The sequence below is a fragment of the Epargyreus clarus genome, unplaced genomic scaffold, assembly GCF_041222505.1.
Source record: "Epargyreus clarus isolate Ecla_fem2 unplaced genomic scaffold, WU_Ecla_fem_2.2 ptg000010l, whole genome shotgun sequence".
In the NCBI taxonomy this organism is placed as follows: domain Eukaryota; kingdom Metazoa; phylum Arthropoda; class Insecta; order Lepidoptera; family Hesperiidae; genus Epargyreus; species Epargyreus clarus.
This window is the reverse complement of record NW_027332218.1, coordinates 12,771,308-12,790,402: the sequence shown is the minus strand read 5'-3', so window position 1 is coordinate 12,790,402 and position 19,095 is coordinate 12,771,308. Positions and strand designations below refer to the sequence as shown.

The window sequence follows — 19,095 nt, the reverse complement described above, 5'->3', positions numbered from 1 at the left end:
TCGAATTCCTTCTTTTTGTGAGAAAAATAATTGCAGTCGTGACTTTTTATTTCAAATAATCGGTATTTTTGTTTTATTATTACAACACCGAGCAAAGCTCATCCAGGTACTTTATTAGTTAGTTTAGTTAGTTTTTATTTAACGTTTAAAATTGTATCATAACTTAATCTTTTCCTATTTTCGTGTTTTCGATATCGTAATAGGTAATTAAGTTTTGACGTGATATTTAAAACATGGATAGCAGTATCAACATGCGAAGCTTACTTACCCCTAAGCGTCGTAACCACCCGCCATACTTAAAGCATTTCCTTGCGACTAGAAATAGTAGTCTAAGAAAAATCGAACAGAAAAATGAAAAGGTAGACAGACGCCTCGATGCCGAACAACAATGAGTAAAGTTGTTTTGTAACAAAAAAAAAGCGTTGCGATGTATGCCTATCATAACAGATTAATAATCTGTAGCAATTAATAACCACAGACAACACAGATTCACACGGCTCTCTAATGATTAATGCATTATGTTATAATGATTCGTATAATGGCGGTCAAAGGTGCAGTGATTGAGTTATGGTCAAATTAACTACCTTTCCCTATGACTTCGGCTGTGTGCACTAGTATTTTTTATAATTTAAATCAGATTAAATGTATTATTTTAATTCAAAATATTTACATAATTATTTTTGAATGTCAATATATTATCAATGTAAATAAACTAAACATCGTCATAATATTTGTCTCTCTATTGTCCCACAGGTGGGCACTAGACTGTTCTCACAACGAGAGATCTTGCTACATTGTCTGAATTGCTTGTCAAACCCCTTGGAGTACACTCAGGTAAGTAAAATCTACTTAAGTAAGTAGATTTTATTACCTCACCTCTTGAAAGGGCTATTTAAAAATCAGAGAAACCTTGAGATTTGAACCCAAAGTAAAATGCCGATTTTTTTTGGAATTGAATGTAGTTTTTTTATAACATATTACTAGCAAACAAACATGTAGTCCATTCATGGTACGTGGCCACTGCCCCCCATGACTATCGACCGCAATTGGATTAAATTGATGTCAGAGTCTTACAGATATTATATGTAAAACAACAAACCGTCGTTCTCATTTCTTTTTTAATGTAGAAGATAAAATAAGCTGTTGACCGACATGGGAGTCATTCAATTAAAATCTTTTTCATTCCATCATTCCATGAAATGTCATGTTGTAATTCAGTTTCTAATGTAATGTTTGTAATGTAAAGTAAATGTAATAAGATTTCCTTCATTGAATTAAAAATCTTTTTATTCTTGTTATTTTATGTAATGCTCTTATACTTAGTACTGATAAATTACTTTTAATTTTTCATATATTATTTCTTATTCGTGAAATAACTTGATTAGTATTTAATTTTCAGTAGCAAATGCTAATTGGATTTGTTATTATTTTTTATATATAAAGCTATAAAAAATCGTATATGATATAGTTCAATTGTAAACGAAGACAAACAAGAAAAAATCAATAGAATAAATAAAACATCAATATTATAACTAAAACCACATTTATTAAACATTTCATATATTCTAACACTCGATAAATTTAAAACGTTAAAACAACATAAAATACATATTAATGTCAATATCAAATATTTTGTTAAAATTGTTTTGTTATATAGTAAAATATATAGAGAACGTTACAGTTTCAATTGATTAAGTTATTATTTATTTTATTATTTGTGTTGTAGTTTGTAAACTGAATTGTAAACTCTAAAAATAAGTAGGTATTCTAGAGACTGCTACTACGTACTTTTAGTTAAATCAACCTACACATACTCGTAGTTTTACACAAGATGTGTCATAGGTGCACACATATAAGAATACACAATAACAAGTACGTAAACATTTCGATTTAGGATATAGATTATGTTTTTTTAGTCGGTAATTGAACTCTATTTCCTTTGCTTTAAACCGAAACACTGCTGCTGTACGCTGCTGTTATTACGTGTAAATAGGTGTGGCGGTGGCGTCGTCGGAGCCAAATCACAATATTCTACCATTTAATTTTTCAAAATTTAGAAAAGATATTTGACCTACCTATTCGGCCTACAGACCCCGGATTACTTTGTCAGCCTCGCATAACACTACCACGCATCTCTCTAACCCTAAACCTAAATAAAGTAGAAGGAGTGCGGTTGCAGCTCGAGCTGCGCCATCTTGGTGAGCAGGCGGTAGAGGCGGCGGTGCTCGCGCGCGGCGGCGGCGGGCGACGCGGGCGCCGGCGGGGACTGCGCCCCCTCCGCGCCGGGACGCACCGCGTCCGGCCGCAGCTCGCGGCACGCGGACAGGCGCTGCGACACGTGCGGCGGCATCTGGGAGGGTAGTGAGTAGATATAGTCCGCGCCAAACTTCTAGTCCGCTCTGAAGTCCGTCTTTTTTTGTCTTTTTTTCTTTTTCTTTAGTGAAGCTAATAATTTCTTCTTAAGTATGTCAGATATAGATAAAATTGCCCCACACAACATTAATTGGTGTTCCATAGCAGGTACGTCTATTCAGCACCACAATTTCAAAGCTATCTAATGTGCGGTGACTGAGTGTTGGCAACCTGGGAGATGGCGCTGATCGTACCAGGGGCGTAAAATTATCGTATCTGCCGAAAAATTATCGTACATGTTCAAATTTCATAAGAACGCGTTAGTTATTAATGAAAATAGATATTTATCATAAATTTATATTGCACTCGACCGCCCGACCGGCCCGACACGTCATTTTTCGAGTTTTATGATTTGCACATGGGTGCACCGCGCACTCGGGGGTGATGCACGCGTGAGGGATGGCGCGAAAAATTGTGCGATTCAAAAATGTTACGAAAATTAAATGGCTTCAAAGTTAATCAAACAATTATTAAATTTATTTATGCATACTTACAGTGACAGAATATGTATTATCGATCGTACTTGTACACATCGTCACTGCACACGCCTTGTAATTTGACATTCTTGCAATTGTACTAATAAAAGTTAAATAATTCCCAAGATTTCCCCTGAAGTATGTGTAGCGTCGAAGTTTATTTCTATATTTTCAATGTGTTGACGTCACGCTACGAAATGACACTTGACCGTCTGTTTTGGCGTAACGTTCCGTTTACCGTAATAAAAATATATTTTTTATTAATAAATAGCCCTTTTTTCGAAAAAATGATCAATGAAAGGCATATATAATACGTATATGAATTCATTAAAACAGTTTCCCAAAAAGTGTCAAGTAGCCAATTATCGTACATTTGCGTACGATAATGACTCGCAATCGTACATCGTACGGTGGTATCAAATTATCGTACATGTACGATAATTATCGTACGGTTGCCAACACTCACGTCATCGACGAACGCAGGCTCTAACGACCAATGGAAATGAGCCAGCTATGTACCTGCGGGCGAGAGTTGGCAACGGAAAGTGCCGGAGGATAGGTTAAGTGGTGACGCGCTGTCTTCGTCCCGCTAATATCTACAATTTGCTGTTGCGACGCGACTCGTTTCTACTTCTCTATTCGGAGCGGACAAGCAGTGTCACGCGGACTCTACCAGTTTTAATTATGGACGTAATTGTAGATAATTGTAGTGTGCGTTAGACTCGTATATAGATGTAGGTAAACTTCCAATGACAAGTGACAATTATAATAAAATTATACTCCAGTAAAGCTTTATTATTACTAATTTAATATTGCAGTAAACCTATCTTATATGAGGATATCTTGCTGTAGTTTTATTAGTTACTCACTTATTCTTTAATATGTGTAAATAACATATAGCTCGTATTAAATTAAAATACAGGGTGAATTTTTAAAACGGGCCTTCAGGGCCAAATCCGAAACTATAAGGATTATCGAAAAATGCTGAAAGGAGTTACGAGGACAATTTTGATAAAAATTAAAACCGCATCATTAGTTTTTTAAAATATCTTTTACCCTAGCCGGGAATCGAACGAGTTCATTTTTTTTTTAAATTACACCCTCTATATTATTCCACCATCTGATAGTGTCGCTTATAAGGGTCAAATTCTGGGAAGTAATGTTATGTGACAAAATAAAGGAAAAGGAAAATTTTGAAGAAAATACATATTTTTCCATACATTGCCATACTAATCCTTAAGGATTATACATAACAAATGATTTATGTGTAATTCTTTAGAAACATACGTAAGTCATACCATTGAAGAATTTGTTGATTAATCAACTAATTATTCGATGTTATAACCGTGACATACGGCTTAGTATGAGAAAGTAATAGTTTGGCAAGTAAATTACCGCCGTTTTTAGGATTTATTTTTTAATAAAAATAGATAAGTGATTAAATAGTAAATTGTTATTGTTTGTTGTTTATAACTACGTTTCAACAGTAAATATAATTTTCTATATCTCTTTGTTTAGTTATCACTCGGATTTGACTCGAAAAAGACATTCTCGCAAATTGTCAATTTTACATCTGTATTAAACGAAACTCCGCCCATAGCAAGTTAAATCTATTATAATGGTCCTTAAAGTAACCTTAAGTCGGACATAAAAATATAAATTCTTGAAGAACAAAACGTCCATTTCGAATGATTTGAAACATTGAGCCAAAAATATGTTAATACGCGAAATGTTTAAATTGATGAATGGCGGGAACTTAACTGCCAACTTAATATCAAAAAGTATGTATTTTCTTAAAATTGAGGCTTTTCCTTTAGTTTGTCATTTATCATTACTTCCCATATTTTGATCCTTATAAGCAACACTATCAGATAGTGGAATAATATAGAGGGTGTGTTTTTTCAAAATGAACTCGTTCGATTCCCGGCTAGGGAAAAAGTTATTTTAAAAAAATATTGATGCAGTTTTAGTTTTTATCAAAATCGGCCTCGTAACTCCTTTCAGCATTTTTCGCTAATCCTTATAGTTTCGGATTTGGCCCTGAAGGCCCGTTTTAAAAATTCACCCTGTATATCTAATCCCTACTCACTTGTTCTTTACAACATGTAAAATGTTTCACGCATTTATTTAAACCTTGAAATAAATTCAAACGTATTGCTAACCACAATTAATTTCCAATATGTACGCCTGATACGAAAATATAGCAATACTTACATTAAACAGCGGTGAATGTAGTATAGGAGTCCACAAGGGCAGCAGTATGTTAAGGACAGTAGAGTTGCATTCGAGAAGAGACTCCAGAAGACTCAGGAAGTGAAGGTTCACGGTTTCAGCCAACTGAAAGAAATTAATATTAGTTTTTTGACAAAAGACAATTTAAAAAGCGACATAACATCGTAATACTTTTATGTATGGCATATAGAACCTGGTTTTAAATAAAATGTTAGAACTATATGACTTTAATAGAAATGTAATTAATTTTAAACACAGGTTCAGCGCCTCCAGCTACAGCGTCCACAGCTGACACAGCGGAACGTCACTAGCAAGACCGGGACACTCACGATCCTGGACTGCACGGTGACCTGCAGGATGCTGGGCACGAGCTTGCACCAGAAGTCGAGCAGGATGCACACGGTGGTGTTGTGCGGCTCCGAGCTGGGCGCGCTGCCCGCCGCCAGCGCCTCCAGGTACAGCGTCCACAGCTGGCACAGCGGAACGTCACTAGCAAGAGCGGGACACTCACGATCCTGGACTGCACGGTGACCTGCAGGATGCTGGGCACGAGCTTGCACCAGAAGTCGAGCAGGATGCACACGGTGGTGTTGTGCGGCTCCGAGCTGGGCGCGCTGCCCGCCGCCAGCGCCTCCAGGTACAGCGTCCACAGCTGGCACAGCGGAACGTCACTAGCAAGAGCGGGACACTCACGATCCTGGACTGCACGGTGACCTGCAGGATGCTGGGCACGAGCTTGCACCAGAAGTCGAGCAGGATGCACACGGTGGTGTTGTGCGGCTCCGAGCTGGGCGCGCTGCCCGCCGCCAGCGCCTCCAGGTACAGCGTCCACAGCTGGCACAGCGGAACGTCACTAGCAAGAGCGGGACACTCACGATCCTGGACTGCACGGTGACCTGCAGGATGCTGGGCACGAGCTTGCACCAGAAGTCGAGCAGGATGCACACGGTGGTGTTGTGCGGCTCCGAGCTGGGCGCGCTGCCCGCCGCCAGCGCCTCCAGGTACAGCGTCCACAGCTGGCACAGCGGAACGTCACTAGCAAGAGCGGGACACTCACGATCCTGGACTGCACGGTGACCTGCAGGATGCTGGGCACGAGCTTGCACCAGAAGTCGAGCAGGATGCACACGGTGGTGTTGTGCGGCTCCGAGCTGGGCGCGCTGCCCGCCGCCAGCGCCTCCAGGTACAGCGTCCACAGCTGGCACAGCGCGAACGCGTGGCACAGCGCGCCCAGCCGCACCGGGCTCGGCTTCGACTGCTCCACGTACGATGACATTATCGTCTGAAAAAATATATTCATGTGAAAATCTGTGGAACATCTTATAATAATATATACACATATACAATAAGCGCGCCCAGGCACAGCCCGCACGGGGGGCCTCGCGGGGCCCGCAGTGCGGCGGGGTACCTGCAGATGGTCGGTGAGGTGGCAGGTGGCGTCGGGCGGCACGGGCGGCAGCAGCGGCCGCGCGCGCGCGTTGGCCAGCGCGCCCAGGCACAGCCACGCCGCCAGCCGAGCACGCGCCACGCACTCGCACGCCTCGCGGGAACTGTACATACGTTTTGGTCCTTCGAGCCGGATTTCAAATTTGGCATATTTTTGTACATTTTTAGCTCAGCTAGTTAACTGTTAAGTTCTTTATACAAAATTAAATGCTTTATGTTCGTAGGATAAATTTAAATGTTTAATAGCATAAAATAAACTGTAAACGTATATTTACTTATTAATAATCTTACCCAGGTACAGTAGGCGCCAACCACGGCATAAGATGCCTGGCAGCCAAGCGCTCGTGCTTGCCGCGGCCGTGCTCGCTGGCCAGCTCCACGGCGACGTACTGCGCGATGCCGCCCTTCACGATCGCGCCCAGCGTGTCCTCGTTCAGGCAGATCAGGTTGCGGTTCACTATCGACTTCGATACGGAACCCTGGGGGGACAAAAACTTGTTTTAATGTTTTACAACCTTTATTAACGTTCGGGTGCGTTAGTAGTGTTCTAATATGAACTAAACTTGGGTAGAAAATTCTACAGCTCATTCATATTCGATCGCCTATTCCTTTCACAGTTTAAAACTCTTTAAAATTAGAGTAAGATTGATGTCTGGGTACATGTATGCACATGTGCTTGCTTGTGTGCGTGTGTACGCGTGTAGTGTGTGTAAGTCTCCTAGGTACATATATAAGTTGGGATAAACTTAGTATTACACTGTAACACGTGTTTCTATGCCACACGAGCCTTCAACATCACTACACGTGTACGTGGCTTACTCATTCTTACGTCTGTGTGCATGCGTGTATGCATGTGTATGCATACAAGTGTATGCATGTATATGTATACGAATGTATGCATGTTCGTACATGTGTCCGTGCGTGCGACCCACCTTGATCTTGTTGAGCAGGTGCGGGTCGTTGAGCAGCTCGATCATGTCGGGCAGGTGCGGCCGCATGCACTCCACGGCGCCGGCGGCCAGCTCGCGCGTGTCGCCGCCGCCGCTGCTCAGCAGCTCGCCCGTGTTCAGCGCGGGCGGCAGCAGCAGCGTGCACCCGTGGCCTGACAACCAGATATCAATGTACAGGGCGAATTTTTCAAACTGTATCGGTGAAACTATAAGGATTAGCGCAAAATGCTAAAATAAGTTACGAGCCCCATTTTGATAAAAACTAAAACTACATCATTAGATTTTTAAAAAAATCTATTTCCCTTACCGAGAATCGAACGAATTCATTTTGAAAAAAAAACACACCCTATATTATTCTAGTATCGGACAGCGTTGCTTATAAGGATCAAATTCTGGGAATATTCCTATATTATGAAATAAATATTTCTAAACGATTTTTTGTAAACTTGTAATTCCAAAAATATACAACAGCCTTGGTCTATATGATTTTTAGAAAGCCTTTACTATAAAAACAAAAACATCGTTGTTCGGCAGCATGCAACAGAGTGACTTGGACTGACCGTGCAGCACGAACTGTATAAGGATGAAGAGGTTATCATCAGGCACGGTGGTCTTGGTGCGCAGCGCCTGCACGAGCTCGAACACGAGCACGCGGCACAGCAGCAGCTTGTCGCGGTCGCGCGCGAACGCCCGCATGCACGCCGTGCACAGCTCCGAGATCAGCGACAGGCGCACCACGAAGTTCTGCACGCCGTAGCCGAGGATCTTCGACATCGGCTCCAGGAGACTCTGTAAAAAGGAGGTGCCGATTAGCGCACTGTAGAGATGTTGCAGGCAGGATCGAGTTAAAAGCCCGCTACATTCACTACACACATATGCCAATCAATGGCAGGAATTCTCCATCAGATTTACTGTTATCTGATGCTATTATTTCGTATGCGTACTCGAAAGAGAAACGGTATTATGTCACACTCGTAACATCGTCCAGGTGCGGCAGCTGCAGCATGACCAAAGCGGTGTGGCGTGACGTCACGGCATACCTTGTGCTGGATGGCGCCGGGGATGCGCAGCACGGCGGCGCAGGCGCGCAGCAGCGGCAGCACGTCGTCCAGGTGAGGAAGCTGCAGCGCCACACCCCGCAGCAGCGTGTCCAGTGCGGCCAGCAGTGCGCCACAAGCGGCCAGAGGACCCAGAGCTTCGGGCGCCAGGCACTCGAGATACATCGCGATGTTGCCCGCTATCGTCGGCATTTGCTGAAAAACAACCAAACCTTAACATTGCAAAACAAAACAACATTTAGAATTTAATAAAATATAGATTTTCAAAAGACATTTCACTTACATCGATCGGAAGAGTCTTTTTGGAATTGAGATGTTCGACAAGCAGTTGCAATGGTCCGCAAGGATACAGTTCATTGAAGTCCACGAATGCCTGTGCCACACTCTTGAAGAACATCTGACGTTGTTTCTCTGTGAAATAATCAAAAGTGTGCAATGCAGTGTCTGGTGTACACTGGTGTAGTGGAGTGTAAAATTAAATCTTAAAAATTGTGTATTATAATGCGTGCAGTGCCAATTGTGTCGTATAATTTGTAATGTACAATATGTAGTTCATCGCATGCAGTGTACAGTGTGCAAGGGGACCGACCTGGGCTGCGCTGCAGGAACACCTGCAGGAAGACGTTGTTCGGCGCCAGCTGGTGCAGCACGCAGCGCAGGAACTGGTGCGCCACGAACACCGCGCTGCCCGGCAGCCGAGTATTCGTCTCCGTCTGCCACGTGTAGTTGCCCAGTTGGACAACTCTACACAAAGAAAAAAGAGAATACAGGAGTAGCGACGATCATGCAGTCCACCTGATGGTAAATGGCAACATATGTAATCAAGATAGGATTAGATATTCCTACCTGAGGTCGGCTACAGATGCGCTGCTACCCCTGACGACTAAGCTGGAACGCCTCGGAAAAGTATGTCTCCCTTACTGTGTGTTCTGGTTTAAAGGGTGTGGCTTTAAACCAGAACACAGCAGCGCTCAACACTGCTGTTGTGAGGCAGAAATAGGTGTGGCGGTGGTGCTGCCGGAATCGAACCGCAAAGGGTGTTACGACCTCTAAAATTATTAAATATTAATATTATATTGACAGCGCTGGTCTTACTACTTCCTCGAGGACATTTAAGACTTATTGTCGACAATCGAATGTTAGTCTATGGGACTATCAGCACGATGCCGCACAGCCCCAGCTCCTTGTGCCGTGCCGCCCCACAGTACCTGCTGACGCTGTGCAGCAGGGCGGGCAGCATGGGCGCGGCGGCGGCGGGCTCGCGCCGCACGTACGTGGCCAGCACGATGACGCACAGCCCCAGCTCCTCGTCGCTGTACTGCTCCACGGGGCCACCGCACTCCGCACCTAAATAACGGTAACAGATATTACATATCGAATAAATTGGGGTGAGACCGAGATCTAACCTAAACTAAGATTTTTTTATGTGATGGATCAGTATGATGACAATACGTTAGAGCGTGAGAGCGGAAAACATATAAAGCCAGTCATTGTAACGAATCGAAAGGCGATTTGAAATATAAATAATTGGCTATACTAGTCGAACTCGAACACGTAGGATTCCGTACCAGCAAAATTTTCAATTTTTTTTAATTTTAGTATTATAGTAGCCACTGAAGTAAATACATTGTGAAAATTTGGGTACAAAACCCTGAAAAGAGTAAGATAAAGTATCAAGATATCTGACATCGGTGGTGCAGCGTGTGGTCGGGGCGCGGCGCGTGCGTGTGCGCGTGCGCGGCGCGGCGCGCGGCGCGCCCCGAGCCGCCCCACCAGCCGCCGCTGCCGCCCCACTTGCTGCTCTCTGCGACACAAATATTATACAGGGTGAATTTTTAAAACGGGCCTTCAGGGCCAAATCCGAAACTATAAGGATTAGCGAAAAATGCTGTAAAGAGTTACGAGGCCGATTTTGATAAAAACTAAAACTGCATCATTAGTTTTTTAAAATATCTATTTCCTTAGCCGGGAATCGAACGAGTTCATTTTGAAAAAAAATACACCCTCTATATTATTCCACCATCTGATAGTGTCGCTTATAAGGAACAAGTTCTGGGAAGTAATGTTATGTGACAAATTAAAGAAAAAGGAAAATTTTGAAGAAAATACATATTTTTCCATACATTGCCATACTAATCCTTAAGGATTATACATAACAAATGATTTATGTATAATTATTTAGAAACATACGTAAGTCATACCATTGAAGAATTTGTTGGTTAATCAACTAATTATTCGATGTTATAACCGTGACATACGGCTTAGTATGAGAAAGTAATAGTTTGGCAAGTAAATTACCGCCGTTTTTAGGATTTATTTTTAATAAAAATAGATAAGTGATTAAATAGTAAATTGATATTGTTTGTTGTTTATAACTATGTTTCAACAGTAAATATGAATTTCTATATCTCTTTGTTTAGTTATCACTCGGATTTGACTCGAAAAAGACATTCTCGCAAATTGTCAATTTTACATCTGTATTAAACGAAACTCTGCCCATAGCAAGTTAAATCTATTATAATGGTCCTAAAAGTAACCTTAACTAAGTTGGACATAAAAATATAAATTCTTGAAGAACAAAACGTCCATTTCGAATGATTTGAAACATTGAGCCAAAAAAAATTGTTAATATGCGAAATGTTTAAATTGATGAATGGCGGGAACTTAACTGCCAAATTAATATGAAAAAATATGTATTTTCTTAAAATTGAGGCTGTTCCTTTAGTTTGTCATTTATCATTACTTCCCAGATTTTAATCCTTATAAGCAACACTATCAGATAGTGGAATAATATAGAGAGTGTATTTTTTTTCAAAATGAACTCGTTCGATTTCCGGCTAGGGAAAAAGTTATTTTAAAAAACTAATGATGCAGTTTTAGTTTTTATCAAAATCGACCTCGTAACTCCTTTCATCATTTTTCGCTTATCCTTATAGTTTCGGATTTGGCCCTGAAGGCCCGTTTTAAAAATTCACCCTGTATACGTGACGAGTGAGTGAGTTTTTGTAAACTAAGTCGTGAGTTACGCGACTTAGTTTACAAAAAGGAAATTAAAAGGACATGTGTAGGTAATAGTAGTGTAGGCTTCGGTTTTGAATTATAGCAGATTTATGTTTTAAATGTTAACTGCTTTAATGGTAAACTTAACAATATTTAAACACTATTAATTATTTTTAGAATGCAATACTTTATTAGAGCTTTTGTAAAGTTAATAAGATATGTTGATTTCTATTTTCGGAATAAAATTTGTAATTGATTTTTAATTTTTATAGTTAGCGAAATTTTTATGTTTATGCGAAGAATTTTATGTTTACGCATTATTACAATGTTCACAATGACGATACGTCAAGCAAAATGTCGACTGGTGTTTCTTTAAAAAAAAAAAAATTAACACGTATTTTTGGAGCATGTTTCGGATTTAAATATTAAAATAAAAAAAAAATATTTATTTATTCATACTAAAGAGTAATACAAAACATTTTACAGGTAAAAACAACAGGTGAGTGTAGTGATGTCGCAGGCATATATATATATTTTTTTAAATAAGCCCCGGAGGTTTAGTGTGGAGCTAAGGCATTCTTATATAAAATAGGAATAGAGTAACATTAAGTTAGTCATATTAAAGCTATCAACTAAGAAACGTGCCTTTAACTAGAACTTGCCTGCGACATCACTACATAAGACATGTGGATTGGCGCATACCTGCAGACGGCGGCTTGGACAGCTTGGGCGCGGAGTGGTGCGCGGGCGGCGCGGGCGGCGCGGGCGGCGACCCCAGCTGCGCCGCCTGCCGCGCCAGCCGCCGCGGGGACGTGCCGCGGGAGCTGCGGGTATACAAGTTGTAGAAATTTACACACGTCTTCAAACAAATACTGTATTTATATTTACGGGCACCGTACGTATCTGTAGATGTTGTACGCTCGTCTGTTATTGAAAAAGCGTGATGATGTCTTTATTATAACTGTCTTAATATAAATCTTAACCTAACTTATATAACTAGGAATCTTACACACACTGCAGTCAAACGTTGGCCGCGGCAGACAAAATATCATTAAATTTCTTTGTTATTTATTTATATCTTTCGAAACACAGCAGACACAAGCCGTACCCGTATATAGTATAAAAATATGATTTAATCCAAGAGAACATATTCGATGTCTGTAAGTTTCAGCACAAAAAATATGATACATTTCATTTTAATGCACGGAGTATTTATTGCTTTTCTTAAAACAAACCTTTATTTTTTGAGAAACAATAGTAATTATGATTTTTCAAACTGGTTATTTTTTTTATAATTACCTACCATTTTTAAATAAAAATAAGGATAAACTTAATCAAAGTACGAGAAAATAAAAAATACACAAACCATCAAATAACATATTTGTTCAGTAATCAAATATTTAAAACTCACCGTGATTCCTCCGAAATAAGCCGATGATCAAGGTGGTGCGGGCGCGCCGCCGCCTCGGCCTCCGAGCGACTAGACTCCGTGCGCTCGGGGGACTCGTCTGCGTAGAAAACCATACATAAGAAAGTATTGTACACACGTTAATTATAATCTTGTTAAGACAGTTTTCTGTGGAATGATAACGAATTTTAGATAAAGGCTTACGAGTTCTTACGAGTATATCTTGTTAAGATGAATGAATTAAATAAATGTGTCTTAATTTAAAAAAAATGAACGCTATGATAACAAGATAAGTAATATATTATTTATCTGTCTTTTCTCTTCATCTTTTTAAACAATTATATATGCACGTCACATGTATTACACGTAAATGTTATGACTCTGTGTTATTGTTAGGATTGTATTGTATAATAATGACTTGCCTGGAATATTCAAAGCTTCGCGCACTCTGTCTACCAAAGCGTTGAACACCGGATATTGTTCCTTGTTCGGCTTTGGGCCGATTGGCAATAATCTAGAATTAAATAAAATAGGAATTAAAATTTGTCATAAATAAATAAAATATATAGTATAAAGAATACTTAAATGCGAAGTAAATAGATTCGCCCCCAGTATTGAACAACTATTTGTATTGAAACAAATTATGAGGAATACTAGTTTATTTTTTTTAATTTTAAAACATATTGTACAGTGTTTATATGCACCTCTCTGGCACGGGCGGGGGTATGTGGAAAGTCTGGGGGTGCGGGGGGTGCGGCAGCGGGGGAGGAGCGCTCCACGCCAACTCCATCTTCGACAGCGGCGACTCCGGGGACGCGTACGCTAGCCCTGGAGTATGAACACAATGAAATCATTACACTCATGCATATTTAAGTTTTAAGTGTGCAAGCAGTTTTGATTGTTAAATAAACTTTTGTTCCTACATGTTGCTTTTCCACATCTTTTTTTTAATTTCTGATCAAACTACAAAAAAAAACAGTATTTAAATCATAAACATTAAAAATATTAAAGGGAATAAACCTTTACTTCACAATTATATTTTAATTACAAGTGTGTTAAGTAGACTTCTTTATACAAGACATTACAACTTAGTCCTCCAAGTAAAAAGGCAACAAATGTAGGACTTCCCTCGTATTCTCGGATGGTAACAAATAAACAGCAAAGTAATGAAACTATAACATTTTAATAATATGATGTCCACAGGCGTGTATTAGTTTTGCTGTGACGATGTCCTGTAGTTAGCAGCACAAACATGCAAGTGCACAGGTGCGTACCGGGCGAGCGCAGATAGTGCGCGTGCGGCGGCTGCGCCAGCGCGTCGCCGTTGGACGACGGCGCCGTGTCCGGGGACGTGCTGCTGCCCGCCGCTGCGCACATGACATATCACGATATTATATCACAAATATTATATGACTTCATTGGTATGATGACCAATTTTGAAAACTCCTTCTACAATGTACATACATGTCTACTGATTCCAAAAATCGTATTATTTCTGCAATAAATTCAGTACTAACGAAAATAAACGCATAATTTTATACTTATTTTGAATTAAGCGCGAAAACGCTTGCGGGTGTCATGGCGTCCGTTGGTGACGTCACATTAAAACATCCCATACAAAAGTTCAAGCAATTCAGTGACATACTCAAAAATGACGTCATTCGCACCCTGATTAGCGTTTCAGACAAGATGGCCGTATTTTATACTTTCATTTTATTAAAAATATAATAAATCATAAAGATTTTTTAAAACAAACCTTTTTTAAAAAAAAAATACTGATACAAACACGCACCCACACCGTTCTATACACACACGGAAACATACCTACGTTGAAGGTGGATAAATCGTGATTATACTCCGAAGGCACCACCGCTATTCTTTTCTGCTTTATAACATCAACGTTAAGCGCTTTTGTGTTGTGTTTTAAAGGATGCAGTAATGCAAATACACTTCAATGAAAACAAAGTAGTGGTCAAACGCAAAAAAGTCATACTCAAAAGCAAAAATAGTAACATTTTCGTAACGTGACACTTCAAAATGGTCCTCTAACAAAAATCAATCAATTTTTTATTTGAACACAATAACTAGATATACTGACCGATGATTCGTTTCTGCTTGCCGAGAATCTTGGCACGCGGTGATGCCTGCTGCTGATGCAGCTGGTCCGGCCAGATCTCCACCGACTGACCGCTCATTGGCGTAGATTTACTAATTACAAACATTTTCGTACCCAATTATCACATTCAAATCAAATATATCAATAATTTTCAAGCAGTTTCGTTACAATATTATTTCAATTCCCATAAATTACCACATATTGCCAGTGTTTTCCTTACAAAGAAGAAGCAAATAAACACCTAAATCTAAAAGAAAACCAAACAAAAATATTTTCATATGTAACATCTCGATTAATTCAAGCAGCAAGGAAGCTTTTTGAATGTTATTTGATGTTTTAAAAATTCAGAATATATTCAGAATTCATTAACAGTCCTATTGGTAAAATTTTATTTAAAAGATTTATGGTATCTATTACCCTTGTTATGAAAGTTCTTTATTAAACGAAATAAAACAATCAATAAATAAAGTTTATTTTTGTTAAATTGCACTTACAGATTAGATGAATCGCTGCCGATGGAAACAGATGAACTAGTTGACAACTGGTGCGCCGATCTCGACGCCACCGCAGCCTATAATATGTATTAAATAAATAAAAATAAATATAAAAAATATATATGAATAATTCTGGAGTCTAATGTTAACGATCATTGATTGCCAAATGTCCACAATTGCTTGAGTGTTTACGTAAAATTTTGGAATTTCTTACAATTTTGCTGAGCGGCGGATACGCGAGAATGGTCTGCGGATCAATTTTGGGAGGGTCCTCATAATGAGATGGCTCATCAAATGATCCCTGAAAAATTATACATAGTAAATAAATAGAAATATATATGTGACAACCGCAGAATTACACCACTAAAGATAAAAATTAAATATGGAAATAAATAACAGAATGATAATTATAGTTTGTATCGGCATCGGTTGTAATGCGTATCCATAATGTTTATGTAATAACCGGAATATATTTGGACAATATTGAGACGTTACCAATTAAGTGGTGGGTCATTTGTTAAAATTATAAACATTCCGTATAACCTATCACACTAGTTCAAGCTGTGCCCTCCATGATGCCAGACAACTTTTACCAGAGGTATTTTCCCGTAGGTGATTGTAAATGTGATTTAAATAAATTCCCTAGAACAGCGTTTCCCAGTCTTTTTCAGTTCACGGACCCTTAGGAAATTAAGCACAGTTTTCACGGACCCCTTAATAAAATAAACAGCAAAAAAACGGATTAGGTATTTATTATTACTGATACAAAACAAAAAAACAAATACATAAGGTAATTATAACTGTTTATTACGAAAAATATGAAAAAAAAATGTGAAGGTTGATGTTGCTGCTAAGCTGTAATCTCAAATCAGATTCTACTTGTAATCTGTTTCTGTATTAGTTTCTTGTATAAACAAGAGTAGAGAATGCCTTTTCACAACCACATAGGTATGTGGTTGAAAAAAGCAGTAAAGCGGCCCTTTTGCATTTAATGAGCCATTTATGTACGGTCCAGAGATGACACCGCGGACTTCCATACATATACTCGCGGACCCCCAGGGGTCCGCGGACCACAGGTTGGGAAACGCGGCCCTAGAAGATGGTACCGCTCGTCTCATAGAATTAATCACTCTATCAATCAACTACTCCTTCTTTATTCTCATAAATCACTCCTTGCGTATTTTAATCGTCTCTATGATCAAACAGCTTAAATGAATAACATAAATAGAATCAATTGAATATTATAAAAGGGTGGTCTAACCGGCGCGGTGCTGCCGTGCACGGTGGTGTCGGACTTGTCGCTGGTCTCGGGGATGGCGATCAGCTCGCTCTCCGACGACTCCTGCTCCACGCTCCATTGCTGGTACCTGCACCGAACCCAACAATATCATTAAAATAATCATAACAATAAAAAAATGTATTTAATGACACAATGATACAATGATAATGACAAGAATGGTGATTTGATCAAAGGCATGATTGTGTCTGCTCGTATATCTGTCAAATTTCAAATAGATTATGAACTGCTATAGCAAATATAAGGATGTCTTCTTAAACTAGTGCGTTTTATCCTGGTATAAAGGGTACTTACTTTGGAGGTTCAGGGGGTTCCGGCCAGTGCGCTGGTGACTTGTGAACCACTGTCGGTTCCTCCGTCTTCAGAGGGGTATCGCGGCTTTCTGAAAATCAAATAGAGCAAATCTGTTATACATTTTTTTGAAATTACGAATTCACAAAAAAATCTTTGAAATGTTTCTTTTAATATAGAATAGCAGACGAGTCTACGCAGTCTGATGATGTCTTCTGCCGCCCATGGACATTTGTAATCAACCTCATATAACAGTCGGCCACAGATACGTCGCTATTCTTTAAGCCGGAATGCGTCGAAAAATTTTTCCTTACCACATCATGATTTAAATGTAAAGCCTGCTGCATATTCTCGCAAGAATCTAGCGAGGAGCAGTCTTAAGTAAGGAATTCCAAATTGACACTTATCATATTATTCATATACTGTTTTAGTCTATTTATACATTTATGAGGGCGCAAGTGTGCGTGTGTGCGTGCATATAAGCATGACTTCTTACATGTGTGTTCGAAGTAGCAAGTGATCGTATTCATACGTTTATGTATTGTCTGTCCGCTTGTACGAGTGTATTAGCATGAGTGCGTACGTGTATACCAATGTCTGTCTGTGTGTGTGTGTGTGTGTGTGTGTGTGTGCGTGCGTGTGTGTGTGTGTGTGTGCGTGTGTGTGTGCGTGTGTGTGTGCGTGCGTGTGTGTGTGCGTGTGTGTGTGCGTGCGTGTGTGTGTGCGTGTGTGTACCGCGCGTGGTGGTGGCGGCGGGCGGCGCGGCGTGGTGCAGCAGCAGCAGCGGCGGGATGCGGCGGCAGTGGTGGTGCTGCGCCTCCACGCTGTTCAGCACCACGCGCACCAGCGCCCCCACCGCCGTGCACACCGCGCCAGTGCTGTAGTGGTACTGCACACAACATAATTACGTTAAATTTATAGGTATAGTCGACGCCAAACTTCTAGTCCGCTCTGTTTGTTAGTTAGCATATACTCCGTATACTGCGCGGGCTATACTTATTGTAGCAATAAATATTGACATCTAAAATTGCGGTGTTAAAGCAAGCTTGTTGTGCCCATTTAGTGTATTAAAAAAATGATAATTTTCAAGGAAGATGCAGAAATAATAAAGGAATAAATAAGAGTGAATTTGATAGTACAACTTATTAATGTTCTATTGCTCATAATAATAATTAAGAGTGAAATTTACAATTGTGTGATGGTTACGTTATGTAAAACTTTCTTACCGCATTGCACATACATAGCTGAGTTTACAATATAAGTATAAATAATGCTTTTTCATGTCTCGTGGATACCATAGTTACCCAGGCAATTCGCAAATAAATAAAAACAGTATTTTTCAAATCTTTCACTATTTAGGGAAGAGTGCGAACTTCTAGAAATTAGTAGCAAAGAGTCTCGATGTTGTTTGTTGCAGCCTACCTTGTATAGCACGACGAGCAGCGCCATGAGCCAGTGTCTGCGCACGTGCGGCTCCAGCGGCAGCAGCGACTGCGCCGCGCCCGCCGCGCCGCCCGCCGCGCCCGCACCGCCCGCGCCGCCCAGCGCGCCGCCGATGGACGCGCGGCAACAATACTGGGATAAAGACACGATTTTATACTATTGCAGCGCCTTCCCACATATATTAGTTTGCTATTAATTATCTTGCTTAAAAATTAAGAATGCGAAAACCAAACGCATTAGCCATGTAATGTTGTCACCTTATAAAAAAACTACTATATTAGAAGAAAATTTTGATTTTACTATACGACTTAAAGCATTACACGCTACCTTTTCAGATATAATCGCAAAGCGGGTCACGATACTCGTACTTACGCCACAAAATGTAAGTAATTTAATTATTTTTCGTATTATCAATCAAAGTATCATTAAGTTAGTACATCAAATCTCTCTCAATATATCACGAGCGAAAGGT

At 40.1% G+C, this 19,095-nt stretch overlaps 1 protein-coding gene across 1 annotated transcript in view; it reads right to left on the bottom strand.

Moving 5' to 3' along the window:
- Window positions 1–1,526: 1,526 nt before the first annotated feature.
- unc79 (UNC-79 domain-containing protein) overlaps window positions 1,527–19,095 on the bottom strand; it is a 44,110-nt gene continuing 26,541 nt past the window's right edge. The window contains exons 34-59 of the mRNA XM_073077587.1: window positions 18,603–18,755; window positions 17,916–18,069; window positions 17,184–17,271; window positions 16,854–16,959; window positions 15,807–15,893; window positions 15,593–15,669; window positions 15,081–15,190; window positions 14,257–14,349; window positions 13,687–13,810; window positions 13,405–13,496; window positions 12,986–13,082; window positions 12,277–12,398; window positions 10,262–10,378; window positions 9,783–9,921; window positions 9,164–9,318; window positions 8,858–8,985; window positions 8,557–8,769; window positions 8,077–8,305; window positions 7,499–7,668; window positions 6,858–7,045; window positions 6,529–6,670; window positions 5,996–6,402; window positions 5,810–5,916; window positions 5,450–5,772; window positions 5,103–5,225; window positions 1,527–2,350 (exon numbers count right to left, since the gene is read on the bottom strand). Of these exons, the coding sequence (XP_072933688.1) occupies window positions 2,150–2,350; window positions 5,103–5,225; window positions 5,450–5,772; window positions 5,810–5,916; window positions 5,996–6,402; window positions 6,529–6,670; window positions 6,858–7,045; window positions 7,499–7,668; window positions 8,077–8,305; window positions 8,557–8,769; window positions 8,858–8,985; window positions 9,164–9,318; window positions 9,783–9,921; window positions 10,262–10,378; window positions 12,277–12,398; window positions 12,986–13,082; window positions 13,405–13,496; window positions 13,687–13,810; window positions 14,257–14,349; window positions 15,081–15,190; window positions 15,593–15,669; window positions 15,807–15,893; window positions 16,854–16,959; window positions 17,184–17,271; window positions 17,916–18,069; window positions 18,603–18,755 (3,945 nt within the window). The 3' untranslated portion in view covers window positions 1,527–2,149. The remainder of the gene's footprint in view (window positions 2,351–5,102; window positions 5,226–5,449; window positions 5,773–5,809; window positions 5,917–5,995; window positions 6,403–6,528; window positions 6,671–6,857; window positions 7,046–7,498; window positions 7,669–8,076; window positions 8,306–8,556; window positions 8,770–8,857; window positions 8,986–9,163; window positions 9,319–9,782; window positions 9,922–10,261; window positions 10,379–12,276; window positions 12,399–12,985; window positions 13,083–13,404; window positions 13,497–13,686; window positions 13,811–14,256; window positions 14,350–15,080; window positions 15,191–15,592; window positions 15,670–15,806; window positions 15,894–16,853; window positions 16,960–17,183; window positions 17,272–17,915; window positions 18,070–18,602; window positions 18,756–19,095) is intronic.